At 43.5% G+C, this 17583-nt stretch overlaps 2 protein-coding genes across 2 annotated transcripts; both read left to right on the top strand.

Annotated features, from left to right (window-relative positions):
* Positions 1-960: 960 nt before the first annotated feature.
* On the top strand, positions 961-8350 carry LOC144055600 (uncharacterized). Its single transcript, XM_077571715.1, has 5 exons — positions 961-1121; positions 3063-3233; positions 3707-4303; positions 5323-5383; positions 7749-8350. Exons 2-5 carry the CDS (start codon positions 3071-3073, stop codon positions 7813-7815), a joined length of 888 nt encoding a protein of 295 aa, XP_077427841.1. The 5' UTR covers positions 961-1121; positions 3063-3070; the 3' UTR covers positions 7816-8350.
* An 816-nt stretch (positions 8351-9166) lies between these two features.
* On the top strand, positions 9167-17504 carry LOC144054594 (uncharacterized). The gene is made up of 5 exons (XM_077569717.1): positions 9167-9265; positions 11773-11946; positions 12076-13536; positions 15522-15582; positions 16647-17504. Exons 2-5 carry the CDS (start codon positions 11784-11786, stop codon positions 16711-16713), a joined length of 1752 nt encoding a protein of 583 aa, XP_077425843.1. The 5' UTR covers positions 9167-9265; positions 11773-11783; the 3' UTR covers positions 16714-17504.
* Positions 17505-17583: the final 79 nt, after the last annotated feature.

Here is a 17583-nt window from a genome sequence, read left to right as displayed (position 1 = left end):
GCTCTTATTCCCTTTCCACTTGCACGCCCTCAAATATTTATTTACCACAACATTAAAATGATCAAACAAACAATGTATCCTCGTCCGTCTCCGTAGCCACACTAGAAGCAAAAAAAAAAAAAGGTCAAGATCGCCCCGTTTGACCTCCGCACTGGGCAAAATCAAATGAAGTGATTCCTTTCGGTTCAGATCACCAGAAGAGCTTCAAATATTTGTCTTTTCAAATCTTTTTAAACACTCTGCATTCTTTTTGATTCCACAGCGGCGCTGTCACTTTGCTACTAACTTGAAATAGTCACTTTGAGACACAAAAAAAGTGTACATACCACATTGTGAGGACCAAAATACGTCTTTAACCAACAGATTGAGGATATTTTGGCCGGTCCTCACAACTCAAGAACTCTTTTTGAGGGTCAAGACTTGGTTTTAGAGTTTAGGTTTGAATTGGGTTATGGTTGAGGTTAGGGTAAGGAATGGGGGTAAGCAATCATTTTTGATGCTCGGGGTTCAGGGGGAGGGGCTAGCAAATGCATTATGTCAATGAGATGTCCCCAAGATGATACAAGACAAGTGTGTGTGTGTGAGAGAGAGATAGACTTGGATTTTACATTCACTTTTATTATGCTTGTAGATTAATATTTTAAATTTGGTATTATTTTTTGTTTGGTGTGTGTGGGGGGGGGGTGCATTCCATGAATTTCAAATCATTTCGGTGGGGAAAATTAAGTGACGTAAAGCTACTATAATTTACCAGTTGTTTTATTGTAGTCATTTCAACAAGCATTGTTTGATTGTTGTTGTTGTTTTTTTGGGTGATGTCAACACTATAAAGACAATCTTGAAAAACCGGTTGAATTATTTCCGTCCCTTCCTGCCGTTCCGGGAAACTGCCAAATATTCCTGTTATTGCTTCTTTTTTTTCTTCTTTTGTTTTTTAAGCCTGACTTTTACTTCCTTAAGCCAAGTTGGAGTCACCAAAGAATGTTGCAAACAGGAGCGCAGAACAGGTTGGTCCACACACGAGACTATGTAGTCGTCGGTGCACGCACGAGACTATAATACTCGTCGTGCCTCAGCAACACAGAAACACAATTTCTCTCGTTTCTTCTTGCTGTTGACAGGTAAGCGTTTTTTTTACTATCCACCTCAACTTTTGTTTTGTTTTTAATCGAATGTCATATATTGCTAAATTGTGACACCCTGACGCTTGGACGGTGTAAATCGGGGGTGTCCAAATGTTTTCTTTCAAGGGCTGTTAACAGAAAAAAAAATCTTCAATTTTCATTTATTAAGCAGGCTAAAACGAAAGGAGAAAAAACATGACAGCTTTCTGTTAAAGGTAAAAAAGCTAAAGAACAGTTTGAGATTCTTCAAGATTTTTTGTTTTTATTGTTGATTTTTCCTTTCGGACAAGCCGAAAAGAAAAAAGGGCTGACGGGATGAAGCCGCAGCTTCTCAATTCCCGTCCGTTGGTGTTGCTTTCTTTAGTAGTCAGAAGTAGGACATGAGTCGCTTTCGCTTCAGGTTTCCCGCTAAAACGGGGAGAAAAAAGTTCTTACTACAAAGAAACGTTAAGCAGGACCGTGACTTTGATGCCCATGTTTTGCGTCCTCAAACTAATTAATACATTAATAAAAATGAAACGGCAAATATTTTCTTTAAACTCACCACTGAATCACTCATGTTGTTGTGTGTGTTTTTTTGTTTTTGTTTTAAAGTAAATGGCAGTCTGGACTGTGCTTAATGTTGCAGTATACTTTAAAATGACATGAAATATGTCTTTTACTTTGTTTTGATAAACACTTGGGCCTACTGAATGTTAATGTTGGTCTTTTTTTTTATTGCTTTTTGTAACAAATTGAAAACAAAACCCAAAACATGGCAAACATTAAGCAAACAAATAATCATCGTCACAGTAAAGTTACAAGTTATACACAACTATCTCACAATAACAGTAAAGGAAAAAGGGGAAAAAACTATTAAAATAAATGATAAATTGCTAGGGGTCTTAAACTAAGAAATATTAAAAACACCAAAATGAGAAAACGATATTAAGCTCTTGACAGCCTGCTTATTATTGGAAGTAAATATTGGACAGTAAATGTACTGCTATCTTTTTCAAAAACAAAAAAAAATACAGTAGGTTTACAAATTTACATTTATAAATATACAACTTAGCAATATATATTAAAAGAGTAATCAAATTATTTTATTTTTCAAATTAATTGTCATGGTTCAGAAAACAAAAAAAAAACATTCGGTAAGGAAAGCAATAATGGTCATTTTGGTGGAATTTTTTGAGTACCAGTAAAAAGTTTGAAAATCAGTTAATTGTGGACTATATTGCCCTCTGGTGGCCAAGATGTGTTCCTTCAAGCAGAGTTGTCTGAGCGTTTTTGTCTACTTGACAGATTTTGTTGTGTCTAAACACACAAAAATCAGTCAAGTAAGTAATTAATTACGGTTTTATTGTGTGCTGCTACGAGGTAACCAGGCAAATCGATTAGGGGTTTTCAGGACTTGAGGGTGGCCTAGGGTCCGACTGGACTAGATGCACTCTGCACTGAAAAGCAGCATCTCCACACTAGGAAGCAAAACAAGAGCAAAGCTGACTATTGACATGATGTCACGTGCAAACATCAGCATCGATAGTTGAAATGAAGCGACACGCGTGCACAAGACGTTAGATTCTGCAGTAAGGCTGTAAAGTCAGCAGCATTTAGGCAGCAAACGCGTAACTTCCTGTGAGCGCCCTTCACTTTTCAAAACATGTTACGCCACTTCCGGTGCTCTACTTAGGAGACCAACGCAAACTGTATTGATAACCTGCGTGTTTGTATTACTCTTTAGGAATGATATAATAATCACCTTCCATTTTTTGAAACGCACATTTTCAAGGAGTTTGTGACATGTCCACTAGGGGGGGATAACGTGCATTTGAGCAACTGATGAAATATGTTCGCAAGAAAAGAATAAATAACCCCCAGATATCATGTCAACTCGTTGGAAAATGATCTGTTGGATTTGTAACCTTGTGCTCGCCTGTTCGTGCGTGCTGACAGGCGGCGACATGACGCGGTCATCCTTCCTGTTGGTGGCGCTGGCGTGCGCGATGCTGGCGTTGGAGTGTCGTGGACGCATCGTGTCCAGGTGCGAGCTGCGAAACGCGCTCAACGAGACCATCAAGTTGTCCAAACGCACGCAACATCTCAGAGATGTCGTCGTGGCCATGCGTGAGTAACAACAAGGTCGCCAACAGCAACGGCAAAAGTCTGACAAAATGTTGCAATGCTCAAGTTTCACAGTTACATTTTGGGGATTTGCTTTTCGCTCCTGAAGTGAAATTGAGACGGTGTTTTTTTGCAGAGTTGATCACCTAGTGTTAGTTGAACTGGTCTGTAGAGAGAAAAAAAAACTGGTCAGTACAGATGTCATGAAGAGAGAGAAGGATGATCACTTAGCACTTGAAAAAAACAAAATCATTCATCGCAAAAAATATTGCATTCATTATGTATTAATGCAGATTAATCACACTATTAATAATGCTACATGCTTTGAAGCCTTTTTGGCTCCAATGGTTCGCCCGATTTTTCATTTAACTCAGCCAAAATGCAGCGCTCGGTAAGAAATGTATAGACAATGAATGTAAACCTCCGCGGTCGTTCAAATAGTGCTGGTCAATTTGTGCTTGTTGTTGTGGCCGCAGTGGTTTGCCGCATCGAGAAGATGTCGCAGAGGAACACCGGCGCTCTGCAGATCTACGGACAGCGCGTCACCGCGGCGACGCCCACCGGAAACGTCACCGCGGCGACGCCGACCGGAAACGCCACCGTCGCCTCCGCGCCACCCGCCAACCAAAACGTCAGTGGCGCCAACGACACCGACGGCAGCCAGGACCAGGACCAGGACCAGGACCAGATCCAGGACGAGCAATCTTTAGGCGAGGACCAAGGGCAAGAAGAAGAAGCAGTGGAAGAGTTCTTTGACGAGGCCTATCAAGACTTTTATGATGAAGAGGGAGAATACTTTCAGGCCGAGCAGGAAACCGGCCTGGACCGGCAGTTGGAGGACTGGTTGAGGCTGATGGAGCTTCTCAATGAGGAGGAAAACCAGTTTGACGAAGAGATGCTGGTGATCGCCGACGACCAACTGAGCGCCGATGACGACGGCTTGGGCAGCGGCAGTGAAATGTCTCAGACCGACTGGTCGCTGGGCCACTACGGCCTCTTCCAGCTCTCCGACAGTTACTTCTGCCAGTCGTCCGCCCGCTGGAGCCGCAACGTCTGCCAAAGTCCTTGCGCCGGTGAGTAGATGGCTGCTTTTCTTTGGCTTTTTCACGTTTTGATTTTGTAGGTAAAATATACTAATAAAAGAAAAAATTACCATAAAATGTCTTTAGAATTGCCCCCCCCCAAAAAAAAAAACTAAAACGAAACATTTAAAATGGCCACAAACAAGAGAAGAAATCCTTCAAAAAAAGACATAAAATGTTCACCATTTGCCAAAAATGTGCGAAAATTGAGAGCTAAAAAGTAAAAAAAAAAAATAGCCATAAAGTGTCCTAAAAAGGATGAAGAGGCAGACATTTACCATATCTCTATAAAACGACCCCAAATGTCTGAAATTTGACAGGAATGTCAAAAATTGTATGAAAAACAACAAAATCCCAAAACGGAATACGGGAGGTAAAAGTAAATGAATGTGCATATTTTTCCTTTCAATTGTGGCCCTCAGCGGCTGCATGAGACTAACGCACGCCATCACAATGTTCGAACCTTTTGCGGCTCCAGACAGATTTGTTGTTATTTATTTGGCCTGGAAAGACAGTAAAGATGGCTGAGCTCTTAATTACATGTTTTTGTAGAAGCAACTGAAAAAGCAAAAGGTCGAGCCAACTCAATGACAACAAACACACGTCATCAACCAACTCGGGCGGGAAAAGAAAACGCACACAAAACCAAATCAGGGACGCAGAAAATGATGCGTAGAAGCGAATTAAATAACCGGAAGCACATTTCGATCCAACTGAGTCCTTAAAGTTACCCGATGGCCCGGAAGCGCATTTTGAACAAACTGTGATCCATTCACAACCTTAAAAAAGATGGCAGCTGTTTGCCTTGTATTTGAAAATAAAATACAATATATTCGCATTGTATAATCGCAAGATAGATAAATAAATAAATACAGTGTAGTAGCGATGCAAACTGCATGATTGATTTGTTTAAAAAAAAAATCATCTTTGAATTTTTCTGTCTGGGACGCTGGGAGGAAACAAAGTTGACCCCGCGCCGGTTTAACTCCTCCCTCTGCCTTGCTCCACAGCGTTCACCGATGATGACATCAGCGACGACCTGAATTGCTTCACCGGAAGTCTTTACTGGCTGTAAGTCGCAACACACGTCTGCAACTCATCCAGTCCGCTTTCATTCGGACTTGAGACCGTCAGAGGTGGCAGTGACGTGCGCAGTGACGTGCGCAGTGACGTGCGCAGTGACGTGCGCAGTGCACCGCGACGACCTCACATGTGTTACGCTAGCACCCACGAAAACTAAAAGGGTGTAAAAAAAAAAAAAAAAAAAGAATAAGAATCTGCACCATGACGCACACACTAATCAAAGGAAGCAACAAAAGTTATAAACGGTTCCAACTTCACATGACATTGTGCTTGGATGCTCCCAAAGCGAGTCTCCTTTTTGTCTGTGACTGTCAAAATGTAGTCGCTTTGGCTAACATAGCTTAGCATGGATATGTTTGACGTTGCAGTTGCTGCAAACCTTGCTTGACGTCAATTTCATCCCAAAACATCACCCTTGAATCCAAACGTAAGAATCTTGGGAACACTCAACCCTCATTCGCTTGGGGCGGAGCTAACGAAAAGCTTTGACGGAAGTGGCCATGACGGCCATTTTGGGTGAAACAAAGCCTCGTAGAGCCACAGAAACGCATCCGGCGCATTCAGGGACCTGAAAATGGGCGGAGGGTGCAGTAACACGTGTAGCCAGCAGATGGCGCCCTCCCTGGATGCGTGAGCTTTCAGTCAGTTTGTCATTTCATTAAAGCTGCCAAGTGTGCCAAGGAAAGAATTAAACAAAACAAAAAGAGAAGGCGGGACTTGGAGGCCGAGAATCTGTGAGTCAAATGTTTAGCTCCACCCCACATGAAGCCACGCCTCCAACTACGGAGGATTTCCACGTACTGAGAAGAAAAACACTTTGTTTATGATCTGCACAAGGACAAGAATTTGCACTGCGACTGCTATGATATGCTGTGATGATGTGATGAAGTCCGTCCACAATTTCTCTTCACAATTTAAGAACATTTAAAAAAAAAAAAAAAATCATTTGTCATAATTGCTTCTTACTTTCAGGTACATGTTGGCAAGTGGGGAGGAAAACAAAATATGTTAATCTCTTGTAATGACATTTTTTTCAACTCATGGTGGCGCTATCGCGTCAAGAATCGAATGTTGTGCAACCAGAAAACACGCGGAACTTGACTACACAAAAACAACTTCATTCCAAAGTCTTGCTCATTTGCATATGGGGGCGGGGCAGGGGACACGATGGCCGTTACGCAACGGTGAACGCACACGCGCACACACTCACGCACGCGCGCACACACACTCACGCACACACTAAAGACTTTAGTTTTTGCAATTTTGTGTCCTTGCGTTTGTGAAATCTGTGAAAAGTCCATTCAAAACGACACAAGGTGGTTTTGGAATTCCCCTTTCAGAAAATATCATCTTCATCATCATCATCATCATCACCTAATGCGTGTGCAACGACGCCAACAAAACTTGCTCTTCCTTTCCCATCATTTCATACAGAACACGCTTCTCTCAGACGGCAGCGTGCAAATGCGCGTGCGTGCAAACATTTTGGAGCTGCGAGTTCATTCCAACGTCATTTGCGAGTTGAACTGTCAACAAACTCGCACCATTTGTTCAAACATGCTTGATTGCTTACAAAGTCTGCTTTTTCATGACATAAAGATGATTTCACCTTTTCCATGAGGTGCGAGATCATGCGAGATCGTGCGAGAGTGTTCCCTCGTTTATCGCGGGTTCACCTTTCACGTCCTCGCTTTTGAATTTTTTATTTAGTTTAGGAAAACGTAAAAATGGATGCATGAATCGCCTTTATATACTTGTCGCACAAATAAATGTTTTGGGTATTAGTTTAATTCTATTTTATGATTATTGTTATTTTAAAATGACCACTGCGTCTTATATAATATTATTTATATATTAAATAAGAGATCCAGTATTTTGAGAAAAGGTTTAAACGTTTAAAGTGTGTGCTGAGGTGTTTTACGGCCTTAAAACAAATATTATCATGAATGAAAAAGATATCATATGAACAAAAAACATTTAGAATAAACGGAAAAAATATATATATCGTGCTGTATAAGAAGTAAATTGAAAAAAAAAGAATGTAAATGAAAAAGCATTTATAATAAAGTAAAAATCATACCAAAATGAAAAAACATATATAATGCACAAAAATGTATATATAAAATTAACGGCAAAGTAAAAGCAATTTTTCTTTGAAGACTTCACTTATTGCGGGTTTTTGGAACGCAACACCTGCGATAAACGAGGGAACGCTGAACACGCAAGATGATTTCATGTTTTTGATTTCAAAAGAGACGATTTCGCATATATTTGTTTTTAATGACATGCAAGATGATTTGAGTCGATGGTTTAGCGACGTCACTAACCCTTGTTGCTCTTTTCACCTTGCCAGGTACGTTCTGAGGATGGCGGGACATCAGTGCTACAAAACTAGCGACTTCTTTAGCGATTGCGCCTGAGACGGCAACGTACACTTCCTGTTTGCGCGCCCAACATCTTACTTTTTCATTGACGCTGTCCGAGGTGGCAAATCCGGGTCCAGAAAGTAAAAACCCTGCCACACTTTGGCTTTAGCCCCTGATGCCAGCTAGCTAGCTAGCCTTCATAGCAGGTCAACGAGCACCATGGGAGCTAGCGAGGGAGCTAGCTAGCTAATCTAATCTAATTGAGTTCTTTTCAAAATCAAGTAAATTGTAAACAGAGGCGGCAAATCCGCGTCCAGAAAGTAAAATCCCTGCCACAGTTTGGCTTTAGCCCCAAGAGCTAGCCAGCTTGCTAGTTCTTTTTTTTTTACTTTCCGGACCTGGATTTGCCATGTCTGCATTCAGCTAACATCAATGAACCTTCTCAACATTTAATGAGCGTTATTCTCTTTGTAAAAGTGCAACTTGTGCTGCGTGTGTTTCGATTGTCCGACTCGTCTCGTCACACAGCAACTCCTCAACTTGTTTCGATGAATGCCGATGAATCAATAAAGGCACAATTGTGGCAACATTCTTTGTGAAGTTCACGTGACGTTTGTTAAAATGGAAATAAAAAGAGGCTTGTTTGCTGCCGAGGAAGCAAAGTTCGCAACACGCCTCGCCGGAGAATGCGTTTGTTTTGTGCCGCGCGTTCGGAAAGTCCTTTTCAACAGCAGGAAATGATTTTCAGCGTGCGATTGGACGTTCAAAATAACGTCGAGGAACAAGTTCAAGGGCTGCGTGCGTGCGTGCGTGCGTGCGTGCGTGTGTGCGTGCGTGTGCGCACGCGCGTGCGCGCGCGGCCTCGTTTCAGCTCAAGTCGGACCCGAAAAATCCTGACAAATTGGTCTTGTACAAGAGAAATATTTTGCCACTTTTCCCACAACAAACAACGACTTTGGCATCGCATTAGAGAGCGTCGGTGTCCAAACTACGGCCCGGGGGCCATTGGCGGCCCACCCTATTTTCAGCGGCCCCATTGGCATATGCTACAAAATTGGAGAGAATTGAAAAAAACAAAATAGGTAGCATGACTACTAATAATGATTGCAACCTCTCTAGATATGCAAACAAATCGTCACTGCTATGCAAAAAAACACTCATGTCCTTTTTTCCCCCCATTTTGACATTTTTTAAATGTCTGCATTCAATTTCATCCCAAAAATGTAAACAAAAGCAAAAAAACACACCAAAAATGGACATAGCAGTGACAAAATAATGTAATTACGACACAATAGTTGTGTTTCCATCCACCCATTAATTTGTTCCGAGACGCTGCAGGCAGTCAGGCATGCAATTTTGACTCGGGTCCAAGTCAATGCGGCAAATGACGAAGAAGGATGTGGAAAGTCCAAAATACAAACAGGTTTGTCCACAATTCCGCGTATAAGACGAAAATGCCGTGACACAAGCGAGCCTGCTCTGACACAAGCAACACTCAGACGTGGTGAGAACACATTTGTTTGATTTGCATTTTCATCACAATCACCTCGCTAGCTCGCTAGCTAGCTAGCGAACGAGCTAACCACGGGACTGTTCGTGTGTGCGTGTGTCTCGTCCAAATGTCGTCCTGTTTAATGCTCATCTGCTCTCATGTTGTTTGACGGTCGCTAGCAATCGTCCTGCTATTAAGATTTTCAATCGACGCACAAGACTTTAAAAATCTGTTATAATGTCGTCATACACAATGAGAAGTGTCAAAAGTATTCAATTAATCAACAACTAATTGATGGCCAAGTCAATTGATAATTGAGTATTTGTTTGGATTATTTTATTTTAAAATGGACCAAATGCTCTGATTTCAGCAAATCAACTGATTCAGTCAGACTGATTATCTTCTGTGTTTAATCAAAATAAGACTTTTGCAAACATCTGTTTTAATTTGGAAAACATTGACCGAAGCGGTGACTTATTACAACATTTTTTTTTAATCACTTTATGAATATGAAGTACGAAATAAACACCAATCACTGGTGAATAAACAGTCATCTGGGGGTCGCAAAATTAAAAGAAATCCAATTGAATAGAATTGATAGATGAATCGATTCTGAAAAATATTCGATAGTGACAGCACTACTGCAATATGAATTGAATCACTAAACTTGGCCAAATAAACAACAATATTTGATCAATATACAGTACTCGATTAAAAAAATGGTTTCACAATACACTTTAATCCAAAATAAAATGCTATGTGATTATTCGATGGAGTCGAAAAATATCGGATTGTGACGGCTCCGCACGCGATCGTCTCGACTCACGTTGTTGACGCACTCTGCTATTTATTTGACGTATGCGATATTCATACACATTTGCACGTTACGTGACGTCGTCATGTTGCTTTGGCATCCGATGACGACACGTCAGCCGTTTGCTAAAGTACGCGCGGCACTCGGGTTGTTGCTTAATCACACAGCGGTCGCCTGTGCTGGTTCGCGCACGATACTCGTCGGCGCTCCTGTTGCTCCATCAGTTGAATTGTTCTTCAAAAGTCTCCAAGGACGCGCATAATGAAGTGCACAGCAAGTTAGCGCTTGGCAGACGCCATCTTGTTGCGTTCCATCAGATCGGGTTACGCATCTCTTCGCATGCGCAATTCACAGCCTGACACTTTTTACACCCACAAACCCGACAGGCCCAATTTAAGATAACCGACACATTTCTGTCAAGTCATCTCAGCTCAACTTTATTGATATCAACAATCGCGGCGGTTGCTGTCTTCTGCCACTTTGAAATTGAAAATGACAATCTATTCTCAATTGCATTACATGAATACATACAAGTCAATAAACAAATGATAAAAAATATCATCATCATCATCATCATAATAAAGTGCTGTACATAAGATCAAACAAATGACGGTAAATGAAAAACACAATTATGTGATGAGTAAAATCATCCATAAAAAGATAAAAATGTTCTTTTCTAGTCAAAATTTACAAGAGGAAGATTGGAAGCAAAGCAACAAAACAATTCTGACATAAATTAAGAAGAAGCAGCGAGAGCGTGTGAAACATGACCTCCACGACATTCATTGTAAAATACAAATGGATGTTCCCAAAAGGTGGTCACATTTCCCGAGTGTGCGAGCTCGAGTCAAGTCTGCTGACTGATGCAGAAGATCCGAATGAAGTTTTCATGGCCAAGTTGGCGAGGGGCGCATTGCAGAAGGCGGACTCTGGACTTAATAAAGCGCCAGGCCCTGATGGGTTCACATCAGAATGCTATCAAACATTTAGTGGCTACTTTTAGTGACAACTTTGAATTGTGCCTTTCCTGGCAGGAGGTCATCATAGCCGTGATTCCGAAAGCACAGGAAAGATGCCATTGTAGCAGAAATTCCCTTCTTGAGTCCATAGATGGACAAACCTACGTTACAAATATCCGATTCAAAAAGAGACGTATCTGTGGTCATGAAGCGCGCCAAACGAAACAAAACTTGCAACATGGTCTATTATATTTGCGGTTGTTGCACTCGGTTCACCTGATCAGTTCCGGACTGCAACGCGCATGCGCAGCACACACAAGGTCGTCAGTCACATGACATGAGACAATGCAAAGTAAAGGCTTGGTTCATGCAAAATAGAAGACTTGCATTCTGGAAACACACGAAGCCGTGGCGCCTTTCAAACAGTTTTAGCGCCGGCTCTCTTACTTCTCCATTTTGCCGCTTGCGTGTATTTGAAAGATTGTCAAATGTCTTGAATGAGGCTCACGTCTCTGAGCAGAAAGCGACTTTGTGGCGTTTGTCTGGATCGGTCACAAGAAACAAGACAAGACACTCACCAGCCATTTCCTCGCCCCGGCTGGGCTCCAGAAGGTTCCCCTCACAACCGGATCTTCAAATCCTTCCATTTTCTGAACAATCTGAAACTACTCACTTGGTTTATTTGGCCAATCATGTGACATTTTTAGCACCATTTGTGTTATGACAGTTTTGTTTTGTCCTCATAGACGCTCCTGAGATGAGGTCAGACTGGATGATGTGGCCGCTGGTCCTGGCGGTTCTGGTACCCAGCTTGTCCCAGGGCCGCATTGTCACCAGATGTGAACTCAAGAGGAGACTGGAAGAGGCCATCCAGCTACCTGGAGGCATTGAAAGGTTCCGAGAGCTCATCATGTCAGTAGGTGAGAAGTCTGTTGAATACTGGACAGAACTTTGGGACATCATCTTCATAAATTAAATGCACAAGACTGAGATGGAAGGTTTTGTACACAAGCCTATGCTAGGAATAACGTTGTCTTCATGCTTTGCAGTCATATGTGAATTGGAGAAAGTGTCAAATCTGGACACCAGCTTGGTCAGGACTACCCCTATCATTCCCGTCTTGCTTGAGCAGACAAACAACGCCACAAGAGCCCCTGCACTTCTTGAAATAACCAACACCACAAGACCCCCTGCAGTTCTAGCACCAACCAACACCACAAGAGTCCCTGTACTTCTAGCTACAACCAACACCACAAGACCCCCTGCAGTTCTAGCACCAACCAACACCACAAGAGTCCCTGTACTTCTAGCTACAACTAACACCACAAGATCCCCTGAAGCTCCAACAACTAACACCACAAGATCCCCTGAACCTCAAGAAATAACCAACACCACAAGACCCCCTGCAGTTCTAGCACCAACCAACATCACAAGACCCCCTGCAGTTCTAGCACCAACCAACATCACAAGACCCCCTGTACTTCTAGCTACAACCAACACCACAAGATCCCCTGAACCTCAAGAAATAACCAACACCACAAGACCCCCTGCAGTTCTAGCACCAACCAACATCACAAGACCCCCTGCAGTTCTAGCACCAACCAACATCACAAGACTCCCTGAACCTCAAGAAATAACCAACACCACAAGACCCCCTGCAGTTCTAGCACCAACCAACATCACAAGACCCCCTGCAGTTCTAGCACCAATCAACATCACAAGACCCCCTGTACTTCTAGCTACAACCAACACCACAAGATCCCCTGAACCTCAAGAAATAACCAACACCACAAGACCCCCTGCAGTTCTAGCAACAACTACCACCCCAGGAGCCTCTGAGTCTCAAACAACAACTAACGCCACAAGAGCCCCCGAGTCTCAAACAACAACTACCACCCCAGGAGGCCCTGAGTCTCAAACAACAACTACCACCCCAGGAGGCCCTGAGTCTCAAACAACAACTACCACCCCAGGAGGCCCTGAGTCTCAAACAACAACTACCACCCCAGGAGGCCCTGAGTCTCAAACAACAACTACCACCCCAGGAGGCCCTGAGTCTCAAACAACAACTACCACCCCAGGAGGCCCTGAGTCTCAAACAACAACTACCACCCCAGGAGGCCCTGAGTCTCAAACAACAACTACCACCCCAGGAGGCCCTGAGTCTCAAACAACAACTACCACCACAAGACCAACCGAACCGACAATCACCACAGCGGCAGTCAGAAGTACGCTTGTAAACGTCCCCGTACAATTTCCCGACGCCGTCGCCCCCCAGATAGCGCAGCAGGCAGAGATTGAGGCGCTGAAGAAACACGTGGAAGGATTGTGGAGCTCGGAAGAGGCGGCCAAAGGAGGCCTGCTGCGGCCGCGGCGGGATCTCGAATCGCTAATCATGGCAAAGCGGCCGTCTGTCCGCACTTATTACGGACTCTTCCAACTGTTAGACAAGGATTTCTGCTTCTCAAGTAATCCTTGGACGTACAACTTCTGCATTACTTCCTGCACAGGTGAGTCACCAATTCCACTTTTTGTTAGTTGGGCCAAAAGGAGGGTTACAGTTGTTTGAAGACGCTTTTTAGGGCCGCAAGTAATTAAGCAACTAGCGTTCATCAATTCCGGTCCTCGAGGTCCCGAGTCCTGCAGGTTTTAGATGTTTGCGCCCACTAGCACACCCGATTCATGTAATCAGCTTATCAGCATGCCTGATACCGATCCTGATCTTTCCTATCTGGTGTGTTGGTGGGCGGAAACATCTCAAACCTGCAGCATTCCGGAGCTCGAGGACTGGAATTGGGGAACCCTGCTCCATTAGGTTTTGAAGCTCCACATACAATATGCTGTACTCTTTTCTATTATTGAACCACAAAAACATGACATGATTGTCAGGAGAGTGAGTGTATACAACGGCTAACAAGCGGGCAGCAGCTCGCGGCAGAGGCATATAGCAAGAACTAGCGGGAACAGCTAACAAGAGCGGCTAGCAAGCGGGAACGGCTAACAAGCATGGCCAGCAGGAGAAGCTAGCAAAAGCTAGCAAGCGCAAAAGAGAGGTGGACAAGCAGCGGGAGCCCGAATGGTGAGCGACGACCACTTGCTGGCCTCCGCCGCGGAAGGGAAGCGGCGGTCGAGCCATCGGGTTCCACGCCAGCCACAAGAGGCTCACAACAGTCGCACATTTCTTCTGCTTCGGGTATCGGCGGCAGAAAGATGGCAGCCGGTGTAAGGAAGATCAGCTTTTTCTTCCGCGTGTTCGTTGTCTTTCGGGGACAGAGAATGTTGATGATCTGAACGCAGGCTGGAGATCGGTGAACGCTTCCTTCGAAGGTTTTATTTTTACTGAATATTCCGGGCACAAGTGAGTTCCAGGTGGAGGCTGCAGCCTCTCACAAGTGCCCCGCTGACAGACACTTACAACCTTCTTATACTATCTTGAAGGGCGGTACCACACAGCCCCCACCAAACAGCCCGCTTGGAGTTGACCGGACATGAGATAAGACTTTAAAAACATCCTTGACGACAGACACTTGAACCACAGACAATGATGGCCCATTGTTGTGGAAATCGATGAGGTCCCAGTCATGACGATAAGACTTTAAAAACATCCTTGATGACACTTGGCAGAAATTGCCATAACACTCACAAAGCTTTACTGAGCAAATAAGGAAAATGAAAAGAGTTCTGACTAAATGTGGGCAGAAGACCCTCTTCACCAGACATGCCAGTCATCTGTAAGGCGCGACGCCGGCTAATTAGCGATGACGAGACCTACGATTATTTTGAGAAACAAAAACGTACGTTCGTTGCAGAAAGGAGAGCAGAAATTTTAACCCCCAAAAAAATAGAGTTAAATAAGAAAATGATGACTTCAAATAAGCAACGTAATCTGCCAACAGAATGATTTGAATGTGGTTTTGGCGCGGCTGTGCCTCAGGTTTGGCAAACCCTTGACTAATTGTTCCCACGTCCGCCGCCAAAGTGCTCGCTCGTCGCGCTCGCCCGTCGCGCTCGCCCATCGCGCTCGCCCGTCGCGCTCGCCCGTCGCGCTCGCCCGTCGCGCTCGCCCGTCGTGCTCGCCCGTCGCGCTCGCCCGTCGCGCCGCTCGTCGCGCTCGCCCGTCGCGCTCGCCCGTCGCGCTCGCTCGCCGCGCTCGCTCGTCGTGCTTCCTCGCAAAAGAGATGCTGCCAATCAACGTGCTGAGAGCTTTTCAAGAAATGTTTCTTTTTTTTCTTTCTTTTTTTTTGATCGGCTGGACAAAAGGTCACGATAAGCGCTTGCTTTGACGCTCTGTCACGGGTCACGACCGACTTCACCAACTGGAAACCTGATTGGCAGTCAATCAATAATGACAGATTTCATTTGGAATTGACTTTAGATTTGAGCATTCTCAAAGCGCTTATTCGACATTTTGTCCAAGTTGACTCCCGAACGGGTTCGACCGCGTGCACTCGCCTGCTTTCTCAACATTCAATGATCTTTCTTTCTCCCATTCAAGCGTTCACCGATGAAGACATCCAGGACGACGTGGATTGCTTTGTCAACAGTCGCCACTGGATGTAAGTCACCTTCCACTCAAGTCATGTGACCACAACAGCGGGTCAAAAAGCCTCCCCCCCCCCCGTCCATCCATTTTCTTAGTCCTCACGAGGGTCACTGAAGCCCATCCCAGCTGGCTTCGGCCAGTAGGCGGGGCATACCCTCAACTGCTTGCCAGCCAATGGCAGGGCGCGCACAGACCAGCAACCATCCGCACTCACAATCACACTTAGGGACAATTTGGGGCGTTCAATGAACCCGCCGTGCGCGTCTTTGGAATGTGCAAAAGTAAAAAGCCTTTCAAATGGAAAAAAACAAAAAAAAAAGCCATTTCCAAATCACAATGGCAGGTCACGCCCTCCTTTGGAAGAACCACATGACTCACCTGTTCCGAAAATAGCTGACAGGTGACGGGACATCGTGATCTTCAAGGAATGTTGTCAAAACGATCCTTACGAAATGTGAACATTGCCGCACATTTTTAAATGTCAAGTGTTGCGTAGCGGAAACTGGACTCTTTTTAGAGTGTGACCAAAGAGATTCCGTTTTAGATTTGAGAAAAAGTCACTTAAGGGTTAAGGAACGAGGTCACGACCTTCCGCACTACCACCTGAGCTAAGCCCCTCCTACTGGTTGCTTTCATCCAAAAGCGACGTTTTTGCTCTCTTGGAGTTGGGAAGTTTCCAGCTGGCGCGAGCGATGAACCAGCAGGGGGCAGTATCGGCTGACTCCCAAGATGAAGGTTGTGGGTTCGTTTTTTATTTTATTTTATTTCAATCCCTTATTTCAATAAGTGTAAATTTAAAAGGGAGTCTATTTGGTCCCACTCTAAATAGAGTCAAATTGACTCTCCAGAATTGACTTTGCAGTCTTCGCGTCATTCATGATTCATAATAACATGATTGAAAAAATGGCGCAGCCCTGACATAACATCAACCGCAAAAAAACATCAAACGAACGATCCACGGGGCGCTCCGAGCCATCCGAGCTCCGATTGGTTGACGGATTGAATTGCTGCGTCCCAATACTTTTGTCCACATGAAGTATTTGCCGCTGAACAACTTTCTTCTTGTCCACCCCACAGGAGTGTTTTCCGAATGGCCGGCAAGGAGTGTTTCCAAGCCACCAACTTCTTTGAAGGTTGCACGTGAACAAAAGCGGCGCATTTTTCAAATGCTCAACTTATGTTAAAAAAACAAAACAAAAAAAAAGCATATTTGTCGGAGAGCTTGTCTGCGCGTATTTTGTTTTCTCTTTGCTCTTCTTCAATAAAAATGCACAGCAGATTCCCACCAATCAAATGCTTCCTCTCTGCTGATTGGCTGCTGCTGATGGCTCGAGGGTCCAATGCCGTCGCCTGCATGCGGCGCATCCGCCATTTGCAATTTCAACTGTTGTTGCTGCTTTCTTTCCCTCTAAAATGGAAGTCTTTAAAAATAATCATCTTTGATCTCATTTAAGAATTGGTTCAAATGGATTAAAAAATCATTGATAATTGTGATTATTACAATTAGTACACATTAGTGCACTTTTACATTTGATCCAATTAAAATCTTTTCATGCCTTTTTAGTTTTTTTTTTAAATTTATGTTGCTCATTAAATTACTTGTAAATATGTTTTACTAAAGAATATTTGTGCAATATAATTACATTATTGCTTAATTCTAATTCAATTAAAAATGGGCACAAATGATTACTATTCAGATGAACTAATTAACAGCATGCATACGCAAATGAAGTTATTGTGTCATATTCACCCCCGTACTTATTCATTTAACTCATTGAATAATTTGTTAATCCATTCACAAGACAAACCTTTTTTAGTCCCACACATTTTTTTTTTTTACATTCTATATTTTTATACATAAACTTAGACTTGGACGTTTGATGTACCAATTTTAAGTCAATAAAATCTATACATTTTTTGATGTATTATTACTAATTAATCTCAGTAACTGTTTTTTTTTCTTATTAAAAAATGTGACAAGGTAAACGTTTAAGAATTAAGAAATTGATGTACA

The sequence above is a fragment of the Vanacampus margaritifer genome, chromosome 7 (genome assembly GCF_051991255.1).
Source record: "Vanacampus margaritifer isolate UIUO_Vmar chromosome 7, RoL_Vmar_1.0, whole genome shotgun sequence".
Taxonomy (NCBI): Eukaryota; Metazoa; Chordata; class Actinopteri; order Syngnathiformes; family Syngnathidae; genus Vanacampus; species Vanacampus margaritifer.
This window is presented reverse-complemented; position numbering and strand designations above follow the sequence as displayed.

Coding starts and splice junctions, on each gene's coding strand:
- LOC144055600 (XM_077571715.1), top strand. CDS start 3,071: ATGACGCGGTCATCCTTCCTGTTGGTGGCGCTGGCGTGCGCGATGCTG. Junction 3,234..3,706: donor AGATGTCGTCGTGGCCATGC/GTGAGTAACAAC, acceptor TTGTGGCCGCAG/TGGTTTGCCGCATCGAGAAG. Junction 4,304..5,322: donor CTGCCAAAGTCCTTGCGCCG/GTGAGTAGATGG, acceptor CTTGCTCCACAG/CGTTCACCGATGATGACATC.
- LOC144054594 (XM_077569717.1), top strand. CDS start 11,784: ATGAGGTCAGACTGGATGATGTGGCCGCTGGTCCTGGCGGTTCTGGTA. Junction 11,947..12,075: donor AGAGCTCATCATGTCAGTAG/GTGAGAAGTCTG, acceptor CATGCTTTGCAG/TCATATGTGAATTGGAGAAA. Junction 13,537..15,521: donor CTGCATTACTTCCTGCACAG/GTGAGTCACCAA, acceptor CTCCCATTCAAG/CGTTCACCGATGAAGACATC.